We start from the raw sequence: 19,987 nt of genomic DNA on the forward strand, positions 1-19,987 counted from the left end.
ACCTCAAAGTCCACCCCCAGTGACACCCTTCCTCCAACAAGAGAATATACCTCTAAGCCTTCCAAAACAGTCCCAACAACCATAGACCAAATATTCAAACTATAGACCAACTATGAGCTAGTGGCCGCCATTATCACTGAAGCCACCATACTCCCTAAATGTAGCTAAAGATTCTTCCAACAATTACTTGATTCATGAACTTACTTTGTTATTACTGATGATGATGTTTTCTGCCCATCATCTTATAATAGTTCCTTAGCCTAGCATTTTGCACAACAAATTACATTATCTTGTATTTGTTAGTAGTAACTAAGATTTGTTAAATTGAAGCCAAGCACTGTTTGGGGAAACTCATATAATTCTTTATTTGAGAAGTTCATGTACAAACATTGGAGTACCAAAGTTGATGCAATGGTATAGGAAAAATAAATAGCTCAAATTGCTCAAAACATTCAAATGAGGACACTGAAGAATATAGAACTTTTATCTTAAAAATTCAATGTTTTATAAACTACTTCTTAACATTTTAATGATTTAAAGCTTTTCAATAGAGCTTTGCAGGCAGTTACTTTCCACTAATTTCAGATACATTGAAAGAGCATTAACTTTTCCAGACCTCTTAGAAACTCCTAAGATTCTGGAACATCCTGAAGAATGATAATTTCCTGTAAATTTTTTTCTGTCTTATTGCAGTTTTTATGATCTGCTTGATAGTAACATATAAAATATAGAGTATTGTGAGGAAAGCCTTGTCCAAGATTTTGGTGATCTCCAATCCTGGCAGTCTTCAGCTGAGATTATTAACTTTATGTTCTTGCTTCACTAAATAGAGTAATGAGCATTTGTTGATAACCTGTCAATTGTATGCTATCTGACAATCATTTAAAATCTGATTTGATGCAGAGTGCCAAGAGAACACTAATTATTTCCTAAATAATCCAATTTACTTATTAACATGTATAGTTCATTCTGGGGTATAATAATAATTGAATTGTTTTCATATCACTGTTAACGTTTATAATTTGGTTATCATGCTTTCAATTAAAATATACTAAACATTTTCAATGTGAATTAGAATATCAGGTTATAATTTTTATTGGGGAGATTGAACTATATCTGTGATTGTTTTATTCTAAGAATATTTATACTATCTCCTTCCTTTTTTCTGTGAATGTACTTTTTATTTTTCATTGTTTTATTCTTTGTTAGCTTCATACATGGACACAAAGAATTTTAGCCATTTTCTTCTTCCATTGGCCTCTCCAGTGCCCCCCTTTCCCACTAAAATCCATCTTTGCAACTCCCCCACTCTTATTTTCATGTTTTCCTTTGTGTGTGAACTACTGGATTTTATTAAAGTGGCTTGCACCAGCATGAAGAGAATTTTATTTACTGGAGCATGAACAACTTATCAGTAGTTGCTCATTGGTAGAAAATTATATCCTGTCCCCCAGCAGTCACTAACTGCCAAGAACCCCCATGAATAAGTGGAACCTCATGGTTCATGCCCCTAACCCCCACTCAGGATGACTTTCAAGGTCCCAATATCGAATGGGTCACAACTGAAGTGAATCCTGTAGTGAAATGATTTAGATTGTGTCACGTCCAGAAAACATCTTCTCACTACACATCTTCTATTCCTCTGACTCGTATATCTCCATCCCCTCCTCCATGAGTCTTGGAGAGGTGATGCAGATGTCCCGATTAGGGCCCAGAATTCACTGTTGGGATGATGTTTTTGTACACTGTATTTTATGCACTTTTAGATTTCATTAGCACTTATTCTCAGTACTTTGACCAGTATTGAGTTTCCACATTGACTCTGCCCATTGCAAGGCTGAGAGCAGCACTGATCTCTAGCTTTTTGAGGAAAATATTTTCCTGGCCTTGAACAGTTTGTTTCCAAGTACTATAATATGATAGTATGTGTATATATGCATAGATACACGTATATACTTTTTTCTTCGAAACAGGGTTTCTCTTTATACACAAGGCTGTCCTGGAACTTACTCTGTAGACCAGGCTGGCCACAAACTCTGCTTCCCTAATGCTGGGATTAAAGGTATACGATCCATTAATTGAAACATCCCAGCTCCAAAAATAATATTTAAAAAACATTGTGTCGTTTTCCATTTAAACTCTTGCAATGTGTAAATACAGGCATTGTTGGTTTTCATGGTTTTAACAGCTGAAAACTGAGACACTCAGAGAAGCTATTGGTCTAAGAAAGTAAACATAGTAATTTATATGGCTAGAATTTAGACCAGTGATTCAGTCTCACTCAAGATGTTTGGCTCTCAAATGACTGTGTCATTGCCTCTACTTCCTGCTACATTCAAAGGTTGTCATTTTTCATTTGAATTTAGATATGATGGTCTCATGAGCAAAGGCAAATAGAAAATAAAATGCTAGGCTGCTTTTCTAAATATGAACTATCTCTAAATAAATAGTAGCAGGTAACCTCTCTTTTATAATAAATTATAAAACTGAGAAAGAGAAAACTCCCCAGGTACACTTAAATATTTATTGAACAATTAAAATATTTTTGTAATTTGAATATTAAAAGATGTAAGATTAAAGCTTTCCATATGTCTCAACTTCAAGTCTGTGTACTTTAAATGAATTTAGTACAAAATATAGTCTATTGCAATTATTCACATATATATTATTTAGATGTTCAGGTGAATATGTAACATAAAATCTTGAATCTACATATTGAAATAATACAGAAGCCTAAGTAAACTGTTATTTTTACATAAACATATTTGAAAAAGAATCTCATGAACTAAATTTGTACCAATTAAGTGATGATAAGTAAGTAGTGTTTACTTTTGCTAATAAGCATCATCATCCTCTTTACATAGAATCTCCTGGGGAAAGAGACAGCAGGCTTTTAATAATTTAATTATTATTCTTTAATAGTTAATGTTGAAAGGTGGGGTGGACTAAAAAGCTATTTGCCATCTAATTTAATTATATTAATTTCTAAATTAATGAATTTGATTATTGTTTTATGGCATCTTAGAAACAATCCTTTTATTTTACATTTATTTGAAGAGTTGGTTTTTAAATAAAATTGTATATAGCTAGAAATTTCAAGGTTTAGAAGGAACAGAACAAGTCTTTGGATATGATAAGTGTTTAAACTGTGATTGGCCATTCAGTTGCATTAGCCAATTGTTTGTATCTATCAAATATTTATGTTGGACCACTATTTCTGATGGATTTTCACTAAGTAACAAGTTTTCAAATCACAGCAAGTTGTTTACATAAAATACTGATTTTTCAAAAGATTTATAAAACTTGCCAGCACCTATGATTAGAAAGTTCTCTAAAACTAGACTAAATAAGGATTTTTTGGCATAAGTTATAATAAACAAAAAAGAAGATCCATTACAGTTATTCTCTTACTCAGTAATTTTGACATATTTAACATCATTGAGTGATGTTAGAGGAAAAAAATACAGCATATATATATATATATATATATATATATATATATATATTACACTAAGTATAACATAACAAAGCACATTGTTTCTAATTTTCAAAGCAATTATGCAAGTTCGGTATGATTATTCTTGTCATTTTACACTATGAATATTAAGAATTAAATAATCTGTCCAGATTTGCTCAGCTAGTGAGAATCTGCTTTGCTCCAGGCTTCCAGATTCCAAGGTCCATAGCCTTTCTTTCTTTTCTTTTCTTGTTTTTCCTTTCTTTTAGTATTCTAGGTTTACAACTCTTGGCAAGTGATTTTTTGTTGTAAGTAATAAAATTAAATCATGTCCATTAGTTTTAACATTAAATGTATTTTATGAGAATAGGTCATTAGAATAAAATTTTCAATTTACCAGAATATTTGAGTATACAAGAATCCCTTGCACCCTGCCTGTACCACTTAACCATGTAATTATTTCAATTCCAGGAAGATTGAGCTATTGTAAATAATAATGGTTTTTTTTTCTAATATTTCTAGGATTCATCAAAATTCCAGCAACTGCTCAGAAATCAAACTTCTCTTTTCTCTTGCCTTTTCTTAAAACACTTAGTTTTTCATTAATTAGATTTTGTATTATCTCTAGGTTTTCTGTGAGGTGCAGTGGACTTTATAGACCAGCTATAGAGACACCTTGACCAGATTTTTTCTTTCAAATTTTAATCAGAAATTTAAGAGTTGTGCTTCCTGTTAAGACACATGTTTATTTTCCAATTTTTAGCTAAATGTTCTTCCCTAAGGCCATTGCTGCTTTGGAGCTTTTAATGGCCCCCTGGGTGTGGTGAAAGTGCTACAGTGACGATGACTGCTAACCACAGAAGTTTCGTGTGAATTTCTGTTTTAGGATAATTACCTCCCGCTTTCGTTTTATGTGCACCTGAGTAGAGTATTGCAGTACCCGCCATGGACAGTTAAGGTGCTGAGATAGGAGCGAGCTAAGGATTGCCTGTGTGCTAATACTGACGGCTTCTGAGTATTTGTCAATCTGTGTCAACAGTATCGCTCAGGATGGGATCCACATAGAGGGGCAGATACTGTTTCTACTAAATCCTCGGACAGTGACGTAAGTGATGTGTCTGCGGTTTCAAGGACTAGTAGTGCTTCTCGTTTCAGCAGCACAAGCTACATGTCCGTCCAATCAGAGCGGCCGAGAGGAAACAGGAAAATCAGGTAAGAACACAGTAACTGTTTTGTGTATTTCAGATGTTTTTATTTCTGTGGATAAACATGAATATTTTTCTAAAGTATCGATATAGTTAAACTAGCAATAAGTAGTCTGTATATGTTATTTTCTTTTACCTTGATTAATTCTTATAGAACTGATGACAGTTCTGTTTTAAATTACTTGAAATAATTTCTTTATGCTTATAACTTAAAAACTAAACTGTAATTGTTAGATTTTTTTATTAAACTAAAATGACAGTTAACTGAAGAGGTGAATTAAGCATTCTGATGAATATGAAGAATAGTTATCTTAGAGAATATTTTTTCTTGGTTGAACATATCCTATTAATTGAAGACAAAAATATTGCTTTTTTAATAGGAGTCGTTCCTACCCTCTTGACAGTATTATAAGTACACGTAAAGAATTCTTCACTGTCTCAAGAAAATTTAGTATATGCTAGTCTCTTAGTTCCCACTTGACTATTGATTCATATGCAGTGGAACTCTCTCTCATGGAGAGAGAGCAGCCCCAGCCTGCTTCCATGCCATCTTGTAACTGAAGATTCAATTGTAGAACTACCATACCCAGGTACTGCTGGCCAGAGCGTCTCTGATATGCAGCGGGAAAGGTGTTCCTCACTAAATGGATCTAAGTTCCCCTCAGTTCTGATTGTCGCCATTGTCTGTGTCTCATTTCACTCACATTGCTCTTGACATTTTCTCTTTTGTGTTTCTTTGCATGCTTCCCATTTCATTCCAAGGCCAAAGGGAGGAGAAGAGGGGGGGGACGGAGGGCCTAAGCACGAAGAGCCAGCTCAGGAGCCAGAGGCACAGGAGGCAGTGGTTAGTGAGGAGGGCACAGGGGAGGGGACGGCAGGACCGTGCCATGAGAGGAACAAAGAATCAGGAGATGAGGAAAAGGCACCAGATGCTCCTGAGCGAGGGAAGGAGAGAGAGCAGAGCAGCAGAGAGCACTTGCAAAGGAGTCTTTCCCAAGACGACGACAGGTAAAGCCACTGACTGTGTGGGTGCGTCCCAGTAGTACTGTGCGTCTGTCCTTTCCTTAAGTATTCCTTCATGTCCAGCGTTATCTGTGTTACTTGTAACATAACTGATTAATACACTGGAAATTATCATCAGAGAGCTTGGCTTGCCACATCATTGATGCATAGCCACTGGATCTGGGAGTCTGAGTGATTTTGTTTACCATCTTTTTCTGAGTAGACGATCAAGTTTGAATTTGACTTTAGTTTGTGTTCTTAGCCTGAATTCACAGTGTACTTTCTCCACCTTCCCTCTACAGATGAGTAAACAGGGACTTTGCAATCCTTTTACCTTTAGTGGAGACTAATTGCAGGGGGTGGGGGGGGAAGGTAACATCCTTAAAATAAGATTCTGAAGGGCCTAAATGTTTGAACATAATTTATAAAAAATGATTGTGTAGGAGAAGGAAATTGAAAAATAAGTGAAACTCGGGTAAAGTTTAATAAGTCTCTGTCCCCTTTGGAACTTGCTGGCCTCCTGGGATAGTCTAGTGTAGTCTGCACCTGAGACTAGTCAGAAAGCAGAGGCCGTGCTCGTCACAGTCTGGCATTTATTGTTCTTGCTAGTCTTGTTGTTTGAAACAGCATCTCACTCTTAGCCCAGGCTAGACCTGAAGTTGTGATAGTTAGCCCAGCTAGTCTCAAAGTCATAATTCTCCTGCCTCCGTCTCTGAAATTCTCAAACTCTGAGCATGCACCACCCTGCCTGATCCATGATTCTCTGAAAAGAAATGCTAGATACCCAGGTCTTTTGGAAGACAGACATGTTACATAATGCTCTTCTTAAGATGCATCCAGTTAGAAAAAAAAAACCTGCAAGAACAGGAGCATGGCGTAGGGAGGAAACACAGGCAGTGAAGTGGGAAAACAGCTACTCTGGAATGGAAGCCGCTGAGGCTCCCTGAGGGTAGAGCGCAGGTGGGATCAGCAGTGTGCAGCCAGACTCCCTTCTCATGACGAAGAGCTTGCTTTCATTACATCTATGTGAGATGAAAATTGCAAGTAACGTCATTTTGAAGAAGTTGAGTTTTCTAGCAGAATTTGATCTTTATGTTACACAAATTTTACTAGGGGAACAAAACCTATTTATATGTCAATTTTAGGTTACCTCAAACCCAATTACATATTGAACTTTAACCAAAAAGAAAGAGAAGACAATTGAGGGTAGTACTTTTCTCATTTAGCATACAATTCAATTGTGTATTTTCTTTTGTCTTTCAGCTCTATCTGTGATCTATTAGGTCTTTATAGCATTTAGTAAACATAAAAATATATCTTTACAAAGGAAATTTTGTGATTTGATTCTAAACCAGTAATTTCAAGTCTGTTGTTGTCATATATCTAACTTGATAATTACATTGAATTATCATATAATTAAAACAACCATATCCTGATTTGTGAAAAATATGAGTAGTTCTTGAGTAATTCTTAGAGAAAAACTTTCTGAAAGAGACAGCCTAATTTCCTCCAAGTGTATAGCAGAATTGGAGTCTTGTGTGTGTGCTGTGTGCTGTGCAGAGACACCAGGAACCACTGCAGTTTGCCTTGAGCCCGAGCTGCAGACTGGCAGGCCACCTGATGTGGTGGGCGGCGGAAACACAGAGGCCTATGGCCTAGGCTCTTCACTTTAAAATGCTGCGCTCACCAGTTTCTACAGGATAAAGGAGCATTTCTTTCACGAGGCCAAGGAGATGAGTTATTCCTAGTAAGATGATTAACAAGGCATGTCTATACTCAACTTACTCTGGAGAGCTTGAGGACCTGTGAATTCTAGAGGGTCAGGTTGATGTTTCTAGGCAACTTACATTTCTTAAGATTGCAAGAAGTTCATACAGTTCTTGAATTTTGACAAAAAGGAGTGTGACTGTTGAGTATTTATAGCAGTTATAGTTCATACTACAGTAACTTCCATAAACAAAAGTGCCACTGTGATTGCTACCAACTTTGCAATGACTAGACCTTGTTGTAGGATATATATATATTTCAATGTAAGACTATATTGCTCATTTGTAGTGAGTCATATTAAATAAATTTGCTGAATGTTTAAGGGGAAAGTGGAGAGCAAAAATAAGTTTTAAACGATTCCTTAAATGGGAGGTTTTTGTAATGTGATTAATGAATGATTATACTCATACTTAGGTGTATATGTACACAAATATAAGTTAATCTAATAGACTTTTTCCATCACCTTAATGATTACACATGGTATACTGTAAAAGGCACAAGTATGTTACATTTATGTATGTAATATGGGAAGAAAAAAAACTTGGATGAGATAAAGTATTGAAAGATAAAGAGAAATAATTCATTCAACCAGTATTTATTTAGAATTTCTTGGGTTCTGAACTGATATCTAGGACAGAAAAGTATTTCTACACTAGAGGTATATGGTTTCTTAGTAAAAGCCTCACTGATAAACCTGACAGAAAGCACGGAGCTATGGGAAAGAGAACTTAGTGCTCACATAAGTGAACTTAATTCATCTGTGATGGAAGTCAAAAACCAAACAATGAAAAGGACACTTTTTCAATCCCAACCACATCAATAGCTTTGTGTCCAAACTAAATTGTAGCCATTCTTCCATTACCTATTCTAGTAACACAAGACAAAGATTAAAAATTAGGAACCTTTTCATAAGTTTTTATTAGTAGTATATCTATAAATGCTACACACAGATATACTATTCCTTTTTAATGAAGAATACTCTTCCAGTAGAGAATGTTTTAGAAGAAAAGATCAGTATAGATTCAAGCTTTCATGATTACTTATTTGTATAAAAGAGATTTATACTATTAATTAGTGAGGCATGAGATTGTTAATTACATATTTAATCAAAGGCATTACATATGGGATACAAGGTTTATATCATATTTTACAATGTAGTTAAAATGTGAAAACAGTCTTAAACCACTTTAATGGAGAAGTATTGTGCAGGACCAGTGGCTCACACCTACAATCCCAGCATTTGAGAGATTGTGTTAACACTATTACCAGTGTAAGACTCATCTGGAATACAATTTACTATAGTCTGTGCCACAGAGCCTGACCCTTTTTTAAAATAAAATTTTTAAAAAAAGGAGGAAGCAGAAGGGCCAGGAAAAGGACTAGCAGCAATATTTCGTGTGAAAACAACTTTTTGGGGACTGCGTGTTCTTGTCTTTGCTCTGTCCTAGGTACCCGCCCACTTTATCTTTCCCTTGTCAGTGATTCACACCCCTTCCCATCCACACAAAACAGCAAACAGAAAACCAAACATCATTTGTCATTTTGATGATGTGACCTTATAATCAGGAACCAAGAGGTAACTGGTTCCATGGTTAGCCAAGAGCACATGACCAGTTAAACTTGTTTCTATCAGCTGGAAGATGGTTTCAAATATATGCATCACTAGATAATATGACAATACTTGACTTACTAAGTTTGCTTTTCTGTTTGCTTGTTCTCTGGGACTGTTTTTCTAAGCTGACTCACCTCAGGGGACACAATGGACTATCCCCCCTGTATTTAGCTGCATAAATGGCTTGTGTTTTCTTTACGTTTTTCTTTTTCAATGAAAACACAGCTTGTCTATAGTAATATGAGACTCTTATATAACACTATTTAATGCCTGTATATAAGACTTACCTAAGAATTTTAAAAGAAATATAACTACTTGAACATCACCCCTAACATTGCGAATCTATATTTAGAGTAGGGCCCAGAATGTCTATGTTGAAAAGGAATGCCCGGCACACGATGCCATTCATCTTCTCTTTGGAGTGACTGTGTTTTCTTTTATTTATTTATTTATTTATTTATTTATTTATTTATTTATTTATTTAATCATTCCATTCATTTACATCTCAAATGATATCCCACTTCCCAGTTACCCCTCTGCAAGACCCTCATCCCACAACCTCCTTCTCCTCCTTCCCCTTTGCCTCTGTGAGGGTGCTCCCCAACACACCCACCCTCATACCCCACCCATCCTCATGCCCCACCCCTACAACATCCTCCTACACTGGGGCATCAAACCTCCACAGGAACAAGGGTCTCCCCTCCCATTGATGTCACACAAGGCCATCCTCTGCTACCTGTGTAGCCACAGATCCCTCAATGTACACTCCTTGGTTGGTGGTCTAGTCCCTGGGAACACTGGGTGGTTCGGCCCGCTGATACTGTTCTTCCTATGGGGTTGCATCCCCCTCAGCTCCTCCAGGCCTTCCACCAGCTCCCCCACCAGGGTCTCTGAGCTCAGCCTGATGGTTGGCTCCAAGCATCCACATATGCATTGGGCAGTTGCTGGCTGAATCGCCTAAGAACCAACCACATCAGATTCCTGTCAGCAAGTGCTTTGACAACGGCAACCGTGTGGGGTTTGATGTCTGCAGACAGGATGGATCCACGGGTGGAGCAGTCCTCAGATGGCCCTTCTTTCAGTCTCTGCTCCATTGTTTTGTACAGGAACATGTCTTCTGGGTTAAAAACTTTGAGAAGGGTGTGTTGCCCCATCCCTCACCTGGGGACAGTGCCTATCTACAGGAGGTGGTCTCTGCAGGCTCTAGCTCCCCTTCACAGCTAAAATCATCCCTGTTGGGTCCTCGGAGTCTCTTGTTTGCCTGGCTTCTGGGACCCTCCAGTGGCCATCCCCATTTCCCCACCCCTACAAATTTTTATTGAATTTCCTGGCCCTCACTACCTCTCTCCTGTACCCTCCAGTACCTGATACTGACCCCCTCATTCCCCCCCTCCTCTCTCCCTCCCAGGTCCTCCTCTACCTCCACCTCGTGCGACCACCCTGTTCCTCCCTCAATGCAGGACTGAAGTGTCAACACACTGGTCTTACTTCTTCCTAAGCTCCATGTGGTCTGTGTGTTGTATCTAGAGTATTCTGAGTTTTGTGCTGTTATCCATTTATCACTGAGTGCATACCATGTGTGTTCTTTTGTGATTGAATTATCTCGCTCAGGATGATATTTTCTAGTTCCATCCACTTGCTTATGAATCTCATGAACTCGGTGTTTTTAACTGCTGAGTAGTACTCACTCCCCTGTATAAATGCACCAATTTTCTGTATCCATTCTTCTGTTGAGGGACATCTGGGTTGTTTCCAGTTTCTGGCTTTTATACATAAAGCTGCTTTAAATAGAGTGGAGCATGTGTCCTTGTTATATAGTAGAGCATCTTTTGGGTATATGCCCAGTAGTGGTATAGCTGGGTCTTCAGGTAGAAAGAACTATTTCTAATTTTCTGAGGAACCACCAGACTGACTTCCAGAGAGGCTGTAAAACAGTGCAATCTCACCAGCAATGGAGAAGTGTTCCTCTTTCTCCACATCCTCGACAGCTTCTGCTGTTGCCTGAGTTTTTGATCTCAGCCATTCTGACTGGTGTGTTTTCTAATAAAGCTTACAATCAGCTTCATGAGTTTCTGAGAAAGAAAGCAGCTGGAATTTTGAGAGAGCTTGGAAAATCTCCACCATTTAAACAAACCTTTTAATTATTTAAAATATTATTATTGGTGTGTGTGCTGTCCCATGTCAGAGGAAGACTTTGTGGAGTCAGTCCTCTCCTTCTTTCCTATGCACTTTTGGGATCAGACTCAAGCCATCGGGTTTATGCAGCAAGTACCTGTGGGCTGAGCCATCTCCCAGCTTGGAGGATTATTGTCATTTTTAAGATTAAGTATTTTTGATGTAGTTATGTATTTTTAAAAAAGCATTTACTCTTTACATTTTGTTGTTGGCGCTATTATAAGTGGAATAGTTGTATCAATATCATTTTGGGATCATTCATTGCTAGTATCTATGAGTACGGTTGATGGTTATTGGTTGTGTCTACTACTGTCTCCCGTGACACTGTATAAAATATGTTGTCTTCTGTCATCCTGGAACATAGTCAGCTAGGTAAAAGCTCAGAGTACTGATTCACACTACAAAATGTTGACAAAGCTTGCAGCACTTATACCAGTGACCCATCTAAAGACAAAGTCTCATGTTATTTATCACATTTGTGTTAAGTGTTCAGAAGAGGGAGATTTGCTGAAGTAAAAGCATATTGTTACTCTATGTGTAAAGAAGTTCATTGGATTGCACAGTGTTGGGGACTGGATAAATGTTTTAGTGGTTTTTTTATGTGTCTGTGTGATATTTTTGTGAGTTCATTACAATGTGAAATAAGAGCGCACAACATTCTTGTTCTGATGTCACAAGACTTTGCTCTGTGTTGTGGCTTTAATGAAGCAGATAGAACTGATGATTGCAGAACCCTACTAATACTTAAAAAATCATACATCTTGGAAGGACGTTTATAATATGCTTTAAATGCTGAAAGAAGGAATATTTTCAGTAAGTATTGTATGTAGATATTAAAAATTCAAATGTTTAGTATATCAAGCATATTTTCTTCAGTTCCAGCGTGCCTTAAAAGCTAGCCTTCTCAAATTTCCATTCATCTCTTTCTTCTCTCATTTGAGTATGATTCATTTCAGAGAAATACATATTCTCTTCTTATAATACAAAGAAAGACAAACTTCATTTCCAATAAAATTAATTTCTTCTTTTTGTAGGCCCATTTCCATCTTTTTCTCATAAATGATATCATTGGCCTGGATTTGTATACTCTATATGTTAAAACTTTTCATCAATCAAACTAGAATCATAAAATTTAGGAAATTAAATATAAAAAATGCCTCTAATGCATCAGATTATTTTCTACACAGACTGAGGAGTTTGAAAAGAACTGAGAAGGCAGTGAGTGGAGTGGAAACTGCTGCTGGTAGAGGGACTGGAACCAGAGGGGCAGTGGCTGGGGCAGTGGCTGGGGCAGAGGCTGGGCAGAGGCTGGGGCAGACAGAGGCTAGGGCAGAGGCTGGGGCAGAGGCTGCGGGCAGAGGCTGGGGCAGAGGCTGGGGCAGTGGCTGGGGCAGAGGCTGGGGCAGAGGCTGAGACAGAGGCTGGGGGCAGAGGCTGGGGCAGTGGCTGGGGCAGAGGCTGGGGCAGTGGCTGAGACAGAGGCTGGGGCAGAGGCTGGGGCAGAGGCTGGGGCAGAGGCTGGGGTAGTGGCTGGGGCAGAGGCTGGGGCAGAGGCTGGGGCAGTGACTGGGGCAGAGGCTGGGGCAGTGGCTGGGGCAGAGGCTGGGGCAGAGGCTGGGGCAGAGGCTAGGGCAGTGGCTGGGGCAGAGGCTGGGGCAGAGGCTGGGGCAGACAGAGGCTGGGGCAGTGGCTGGGGCAGAGGCTGGGGCAGAGGCTGGAGCAGACAGAGGCTGGGTCAGAGGCTGGGGCAGACAGAGGCTGGGGCAGAGGCTGGGGCAGTGGCTGGGGCAGAGGCTGGGGCAGAGGCTGGGGCAGAGGCTGGGGCAGAGGCTGGGGCAGTGGCTGGGGCAGAGGCTGGGGCAGAGGCTGGGGCAGACAGAGGCTGGGGCAGTGGCTGGGGCAGAGGCTGGGGCAGAGGCTGGAGCAGACAGAGGCTGGGTCAGAGGCTGGGGCAGACAGAGGCTGGGGCAGAGGCTGGGGCAGACAGAGGCTGGGGCAGTGGCTGGGGCAGAGGCTGGGGCAGAGGCTGGAGCAGACAGAGGCTGGGTCAGAGGCTGGGGCAGACAGAGGCTGGGGCAGAGGCTGGGGCAGTGGCTGGGGCAGAGGCTGGGGCAGAGGCTGGGGCAGAGGCTGGGGCAGAGGCTGGGGCAGTGGCTGGGGCAGAGGCTGGGGCAGAGGCTGGGGCAGACAGAGGCTGGGGCAGAGGCTGGGGTAGTGGCTGGGGTAGAGGCTGGGGCAGAGGCTGGGGCAGACAGAGGCTGGGGTAGAGGCCGGGGCAGAGGCTGGGGTAGAGGCTGGGGCAGAGGCTGAGACAGAGGCTGGGCAGTGGGTTGGTAAAAGGAAGGAGAGGTGCGGAAAGGAAGCCTTGACAGACTTGAGCACCTCAGTTTTCTCAGACAGGCTCTCACTGTGGATCCCCGTGGGATGGCCTCAAACTCATAGATATCCTCCTGCTTCTGCTATTCTTCTGCTGGGATTAAAGGTGTGCATCACCAGCCTTTAATGACTTTTAATGGATTTCACAGGAAGGTTTCTTAGAAGAAAAGTCATACTTTATCAAAAAAATTGTTTCCATCTAGTTTGCTACTTAATAATTTCATATGTAGCTATAATATTCTTCAGTTAAAATATCACCTGACCCCATTCTCATCTCAGCCTTTTCCTTCTCCCACCAGATTTCTTCTCTTTCCCAAGGGCCTCTCCTACTTTTATGTGTCTGTCTGTGTGGTGCACTGTATTTATTAAGGATTGACTGTGTGAATAAAATAAAATTTACTTGAATAGGGGCTACGTGGCACTTAGGAATATAATTTCCCCTCTCCCTGCAACTTTTAACTTGCTGAAATGCCTTGGAAGAAACAGGAAATCCTTCTGCCATCCATGATGGAGTGTTGATGGGTCTGTGTTGCGCAGATAAAATGTCTTTTATGAGTGGAAAGCTCAGGAGCATGTTTGAGAATCATTTCTCATTGTCAGGAAACCTAGGTATAAGGCCCCAAAAGGACATTCATAAATTATAGTGCATCTTCTCATTTTATAGGTTCCTCTTATATGTTCTTTCAGTATTTATTGTTCATATGAATATGAAAATTCTATCTAAAATCAGTCAGCAGGTTAAGTATAGATGGACAAAACATAGTGTTTTCAATCAGTGTTGTTCAAGTCTATTTTCAGAATAGTTAATCCCATGAATTGATAGTGTGTGTGTGTGTGTGTGTGTGTGTGTGTGTGTGTGTGTGTGTGTGTGTTTTAAATTAGTCCTTGGTCAAATAACTTTGAGAATAATTAGTGTGTGCTGTCAACACTAGTAAATTCCATATGCATTTTGAGATGTTCTATAATGAAATCATTTGAATTAGTGTTTTTTAATCATTATGATGTAACTATTTTATGTAATACTTTTAAAATTTATTTCTGGGAATGTACTTAAAGCTTAATGATATGCCTGAATTTTACATTTTTATATTTAGCTTGTATTTTTAAAGAAGAACAAATATTTTGTTCTTGGCTGTGCTTAAGAATTTAGAACTACCCAGAAGTCTACAGACCTTATAGTAATCACAGAGATAGAAATAAGTAAGCAGATAAGTGAACTATGAAGAGAAGTAAAAACTCAAATAACAATTCACAAATACAACAGGAAAAGTTATCCAAGAATACAAAATAAGTTTATTTATCAAATAATGATGCTAATATAAGTACTCCATAAAAATAGTATTCATGGGGCTGGAGAGATAGCTCAGCAGTTAAGAACACTGACTGCTCTTCCAGAGGTCCTGAGTTCAAATCCCAGAAACAAATGATGGCTCACAACCATCCATAATGAGACCTGATGCCCTCTTCTGGAGTGTCTGAAGACAGCTACAGTGTACTTACATATAATAAATAAATAAATATTTAAAAAATGGTATATATAATATAACAAATCTTATGAACACTGAACACTTTTGCTGTTTTTCACATATTTGAAAGTATAATTCATTATACTGTTTGGAAAATCAATTAAAAACAACTGATAACACAGATATGAAACAGACAAATGACTTAGTTTCCATATTTTCCATACTTACATCAATGTATTGACTTGGGATCGTTAGTTACTAAGATTAAAATTTATCACCCTAGAATTCTATTTATGCTGTTTGTGTGTGTGTATGTGCGTGTGTGTGTGTGTGTGTGTGTGTGTGTGTGTGTGTAATGCACACGCACGCTTGCATAAACCCAACTGTATCATCTAACATGCTTAATAAATCGTTCCAAAGTGCCAACTGTGCAAACCGCACTCATTCCATTGTTTCTATTATCAATTTCTTTGCTGTTTCTCACTTTGGAATTTTTCAGCGTTTAGTCTTACAGGGAGATTATGAGTCTCTGATTCAAACATAAAATATTTTAGTATGTTATTAAACTTTGCCCACCATTTATTTGAATATGCCTCCTTGAAGAAATGTACATTACATGACAAGACAAATAAAATCTTATTTTGGTCCAGAAAACATTTATTTTTTTCAGTTTAATAATAAATGAATACTTCATGGAGATATTTTTATATCTTTATTGAGATAATATATAATTACCCCATTATTCAATTATGCTTTTAAAGTCTTCACTTAATAGATAATAATGTTGTTCTATCATTTGCAGAGTACTTACTTCATGGGTGAAAAATCTCATTGTATAAATGTATATATAAACATGTGGCATATGGATGTCTTTGTTTCTAATGTGTGATATTCACATATATTTGCAAACATATATATGTTTGTTACTAGATATATGCATCTTTATATATCCTATATATATCAAATATATATGAAACTTAAACTGTTAATTTAAACTGATAGAGCAAGCATCAGAGTTTTATCTTGATATGAAGGTGCTGCTGATTTTAAATTCTTGTGCCACCATTATAAAGGAAAGGTAGGGAACTTAGGTTCATTCTGCACAGTGTTTGTCATTGCAACAATGAAAATCACTCATGTTTTACTGGAGCTTCTTTTGGGAAACAATGGCACTGTGGTGCTGAATTTCACCTTTCTGAGGTAGCCTTCATGTAGCTCCTAAAAATGGATGAAGGGATGCCTATGTGGTTCTGCAAGTAAAGATTTTACAAACTGAAGAATTAGATTAAATGTACTGCTCTTTTTCTAAGCATTTAACTGGTATGATATTTTATAATTCCTATAGTCATGACTCTTAATTCACTACATTATTTTGTCTATGTGGAATGCTGGGGTGTAACACTGATCATGTGGGGGTTGGAGGACAATTTTCAGGAGTTGATTCTCTTCCCACCATGTGTGACTTGTGAATTAAACTCAGGTCACCAGGCTTGGCAGCAGGGGCTAGTGAACTGTCTCACTCCTCCCCATTCCCCTCCCCTCCCCCGCCCTGTTAATTGATTGCACTATTTTTACCTCATGATTCATACGCAAATTGTTTTTTCTATTTATTCTTTTTTTCTTTTTTCTTAGATATTTTCTCTACTTACATTTAAGATGTTATCCCCTTTCCTTGTTTCTCCTCCAAAAATATCCTATTATATTCTCGCTCCCCCTGCTCACTAACACATCTATTCCCTCTTCCCTGCCCTGGCATTCCCCTACACTAGGGCAACAAGCCTTCACAGGTCCAAGGACCTCTCCTCTTATTGATATCTGGCTAGGCCATCCTCTGCTACCCATGCAGCTGGAGCCATGGGTCCCTCCATGTGTACTCTGGTTGGCATTAAAGTCCCTGGGAGCTCTGGGGGTACTGGTTGGTTCATATTGTTGTTCCTCCTATGGGGCTGCAAACCCCTTCAGCTCCTTAGGTTCTTTCTCTAGCTCCTTCATTGGGGGCCCTGTGCTCAGTTCAATGTTTGGCTGAGAGCCTCCCCTCTGCATTTGTCAGGCACTGGCAGGGCCTCTCAGGAGACAGCTATATCAGGCTCATGCCATCAACCACTTGTTGTCATCCACAATAGTGTCTGGGTTTAGTAACTGTATATGGGATGGATCCCCAGGTGGGGCAGTCTCTGGATGGCCTTTTTTGTGTATATATACCACATTTTTTTTTATCCATTCCTCCATTGTGGGACACCTGGGTTCTTTCCAGCTTGGATACATGCTCCACTATGTTCATAGCAACACTATTTATAATAGCCAGAATTCATTGTTTTTAATAGCTGAGTAGTACTCCCTTTTGTAAATGTACCACATTCTCTATATCCATTCCTCTGTTGAGGGACATCTGGGTTCTTTCCAGCTTCTGGCTATTATAAATGAGGCTGCTATGAACATAGTGGAGCATTTTTCCTTATTATATGTTGGAGCATCTTCTAGATATATGCCCAGGACTGGTATATCTGGGTCCTCAGGTAGTACTATGTCCAGTTTTCTGAGGAACGACCAAACTGATTTCCAGAGTGATTTTTATCAGCTTGCAATCCTACCAGCAATGGAGGAGTTTTTCTCTTTCTCCACATCCTCACAGGCATTTGCTGTCCCCTGAGGTTTTGGGGTTTTTTTTATTTATTTTTTATTAGCTATATTCTTTATTTACATTTCCCCTTTTCTGGATGCCCCCTCCCTGAAAATCCCATAAACCCTCTTCCCTTCCCCTGTTCCCAATCAACCCCCTCCTGCTTCCCTGTTTTATATTCCCCTACACTACTGCATTGAGCCTTTCCAGGACCAGGGGCCTCTCCTTCCTTCTTCTTGGACATCATTTGATATCTGAATTGCGCCTTTATAGGATTAAGGACCTCTCCTCCCACTGATGCCAGACAAGACATTCCTCTACCACATTTTTGGCTGCAACCATGTATACCCCTTGATTGATGGTTTAGACCCTGGGAGTCTTGAATACATTATTTCTTTTTCATATTTAATTATTGGCAGAAAAACCAAAGATCGTGTTTGAAAGGCCCTTTAGAAGTTATTTACTGCTCTGAAATAAAATAGGAGTTCTACAATATTAAGCTTATAAGCAAACCACTAAGAAAAAGTTCTTAAAACAAATACTCTGGCTGTGAAAAGCAGAAACCCATGCAGAATTGTTGAGAGCAGACTATCTGGTATCCTCCCCTATGTAATACTGTCGAGAGCTGACCATCCAGTCCTGAACAACTACTTTCTATCTTATGAGCCTGGCTTTGATAGTTATAATTATTACTGGCTTTTCATGACTAAGCCACTCCTATTGATCTTTAAAGGGCCACTTTCTTAGCTTTCAGAGTGATCATGAGTGAATTCATTTTAAATTATGCTTTCAATGTGTATGTTGTGCATTTGTTTGTATTTGTAGCAAATTTCACAATTTTAAATGTGAAAAAATTTGAAAGGAAGAATTTTGTCCAGAATTAATAAAATTAAGCAATGTTATGTTTTAACCCACTGGGGCAAGTAATTTAAACAATTGTTTATATTGTGCATATATTTGTGTTTATTATCATATAATCATATTTTTCTTTCATTATTGTAATTCTTCATACTTTTCATAAAACTTTTATATTATAACCCTAGACCGATGATCTCCAATTATACTTTTGTATAAAGAAGACAATCAAATTTTATGCAAGGTCACAAATATACAGCTAAATATTTAAGCTATTTAGTGAGTTTTCTTTTATCTAAAATTGTCAGCTTTTCTACTGCAATGTGACTTAAGTATAATAGCATAAAATGTATAAATTTGACCACAGAAAAGGAAAATATCACTATTAAATTTGTAGAAATTATGTGTTGTAGCTGGAGTAATTAAGATGAACAAATCTGGTTGCTGAAGACTTGGGCTTTTCTCTGGCAAATAAATCATTCTTCTGATAACTAAAATTCTTAGTTCATCTCATTTATTTTTACTGGAAATAATCTTGTTAGCCAAAGTAAGAACATAGGATTGAACTACTTTGTTTTGAAAAATCTGGAAATGTGTTCTCTGCTTTCTACATTTTATATTTTTTCAGTAGCATGATTGCTACTGTGGGTGACAGAGTATATATGCCTACAGGATATGTTTGGTTTGACTTTTGTTTAGTCACTTAAAATTGTAATTTACATATGTATATGTGATGGTTTATATAGGTGTGGCTCATGAGAATGGCAGTATTAGGAGGGGTGGCCCTGTTGAAGGGGGTGAGTCACTGTGGGGGTGGGCTTTGAAGCCCTGCCTTTGATCTGACTGCCTTCTGATCAAGATGTGGAACTCTTAGCTCCACCTCCAGCACCATGACTGCCTGGACGCTGCCATTCTTCCTTCCATGATGATAATGGACTGACCCTCTGAACCTGTAAGCCAGCCACAATTAAACATTTTCCGTTATAAGAGTTGTTGTAGTCATGGTCTCTTCACAACAATGAAACTCTAAATAAGGTAGAAGTTGGTAGGGACTTGGGTATTTCTGTGATAAGCCTGAACATGGTTTTGTGGATTTGGAAAGCAGTGGAATGCTTTAAGTGGAATGCTTGATGGGCCATTCTAACAGGAAAATGAGAGACATCGATGCTGAAGGTGATGTGAACTGCAGGGGCCTGTCTCAAGAGGTTTCTGGTGAAGAATGTGGCTTCTTTTTCCATTGTTTGAAGAGTGTACCTCAGCCTAAGTCTAAGATGAAGAGAGTTAGATTAATTGCATTGACAAAGGAAATCTCAGAAAAGCCCATCATTAGCATTAACCCTCTTGTTAACTCTCATGAAGAGCATTTTGATCAAGCATAGTAAGATTAGAAAGAAAAAATACAAAATGTTTGATTCAAGTAATAAAGGGGCACTAGGAAGTAAAAGAGAGCTG

At 38.7% G+C, this 19,987-nt stretch overlaps 1 protein-coding gene across 29 annotated transcripts in view; it reads left to right on the plus strand.

Moving 5' to 3' along the window:
- Rims2 (regulating synaptic membrane exocytosis 2) overlaps positions 1-19,987 on the plus strand; it is a 540,571-nt gene that overhangs the window by 434,217 nt on the left and 86,367 nt on the right. For 7 of the 29 annotated variants that reach the window (XM_052160857.1, XM_052160860.1, XM_052160859.1 and 4 more), the window contains one exon: positions 4,497-4,669. The exons of 21 other annotated variants lie outside the window; for them this stretch is intronic. In XM_052160857.1, the coding sequence (XP_052016817.1) occupies positions 4,497-4,669 (173 nt within the window). Of the gene's footprint in view, positions 1-4,496; positions 4,670-11,284; positions 11,312-19,987 lie in introns of all 29 variants that reach the window. One more of the 29 variants, XM_052160879.1, reaches the window with a different exon arrangement.

This window comes from Apodemus sylvaticus, chromosome 17, assembly GCF_947179515.1.
Source record: "Apodemus sylvaticus chromosome 17, mApoSyl1.1, whole genome shotgun sequence".
Classification (NCBI taxonomy): domain Eukaryota; kingdom Metazoa; phylum Chordata; class Mammalia; order Rodentia; family Muridae; genus Apodemus; species Apodemus sylvaticus.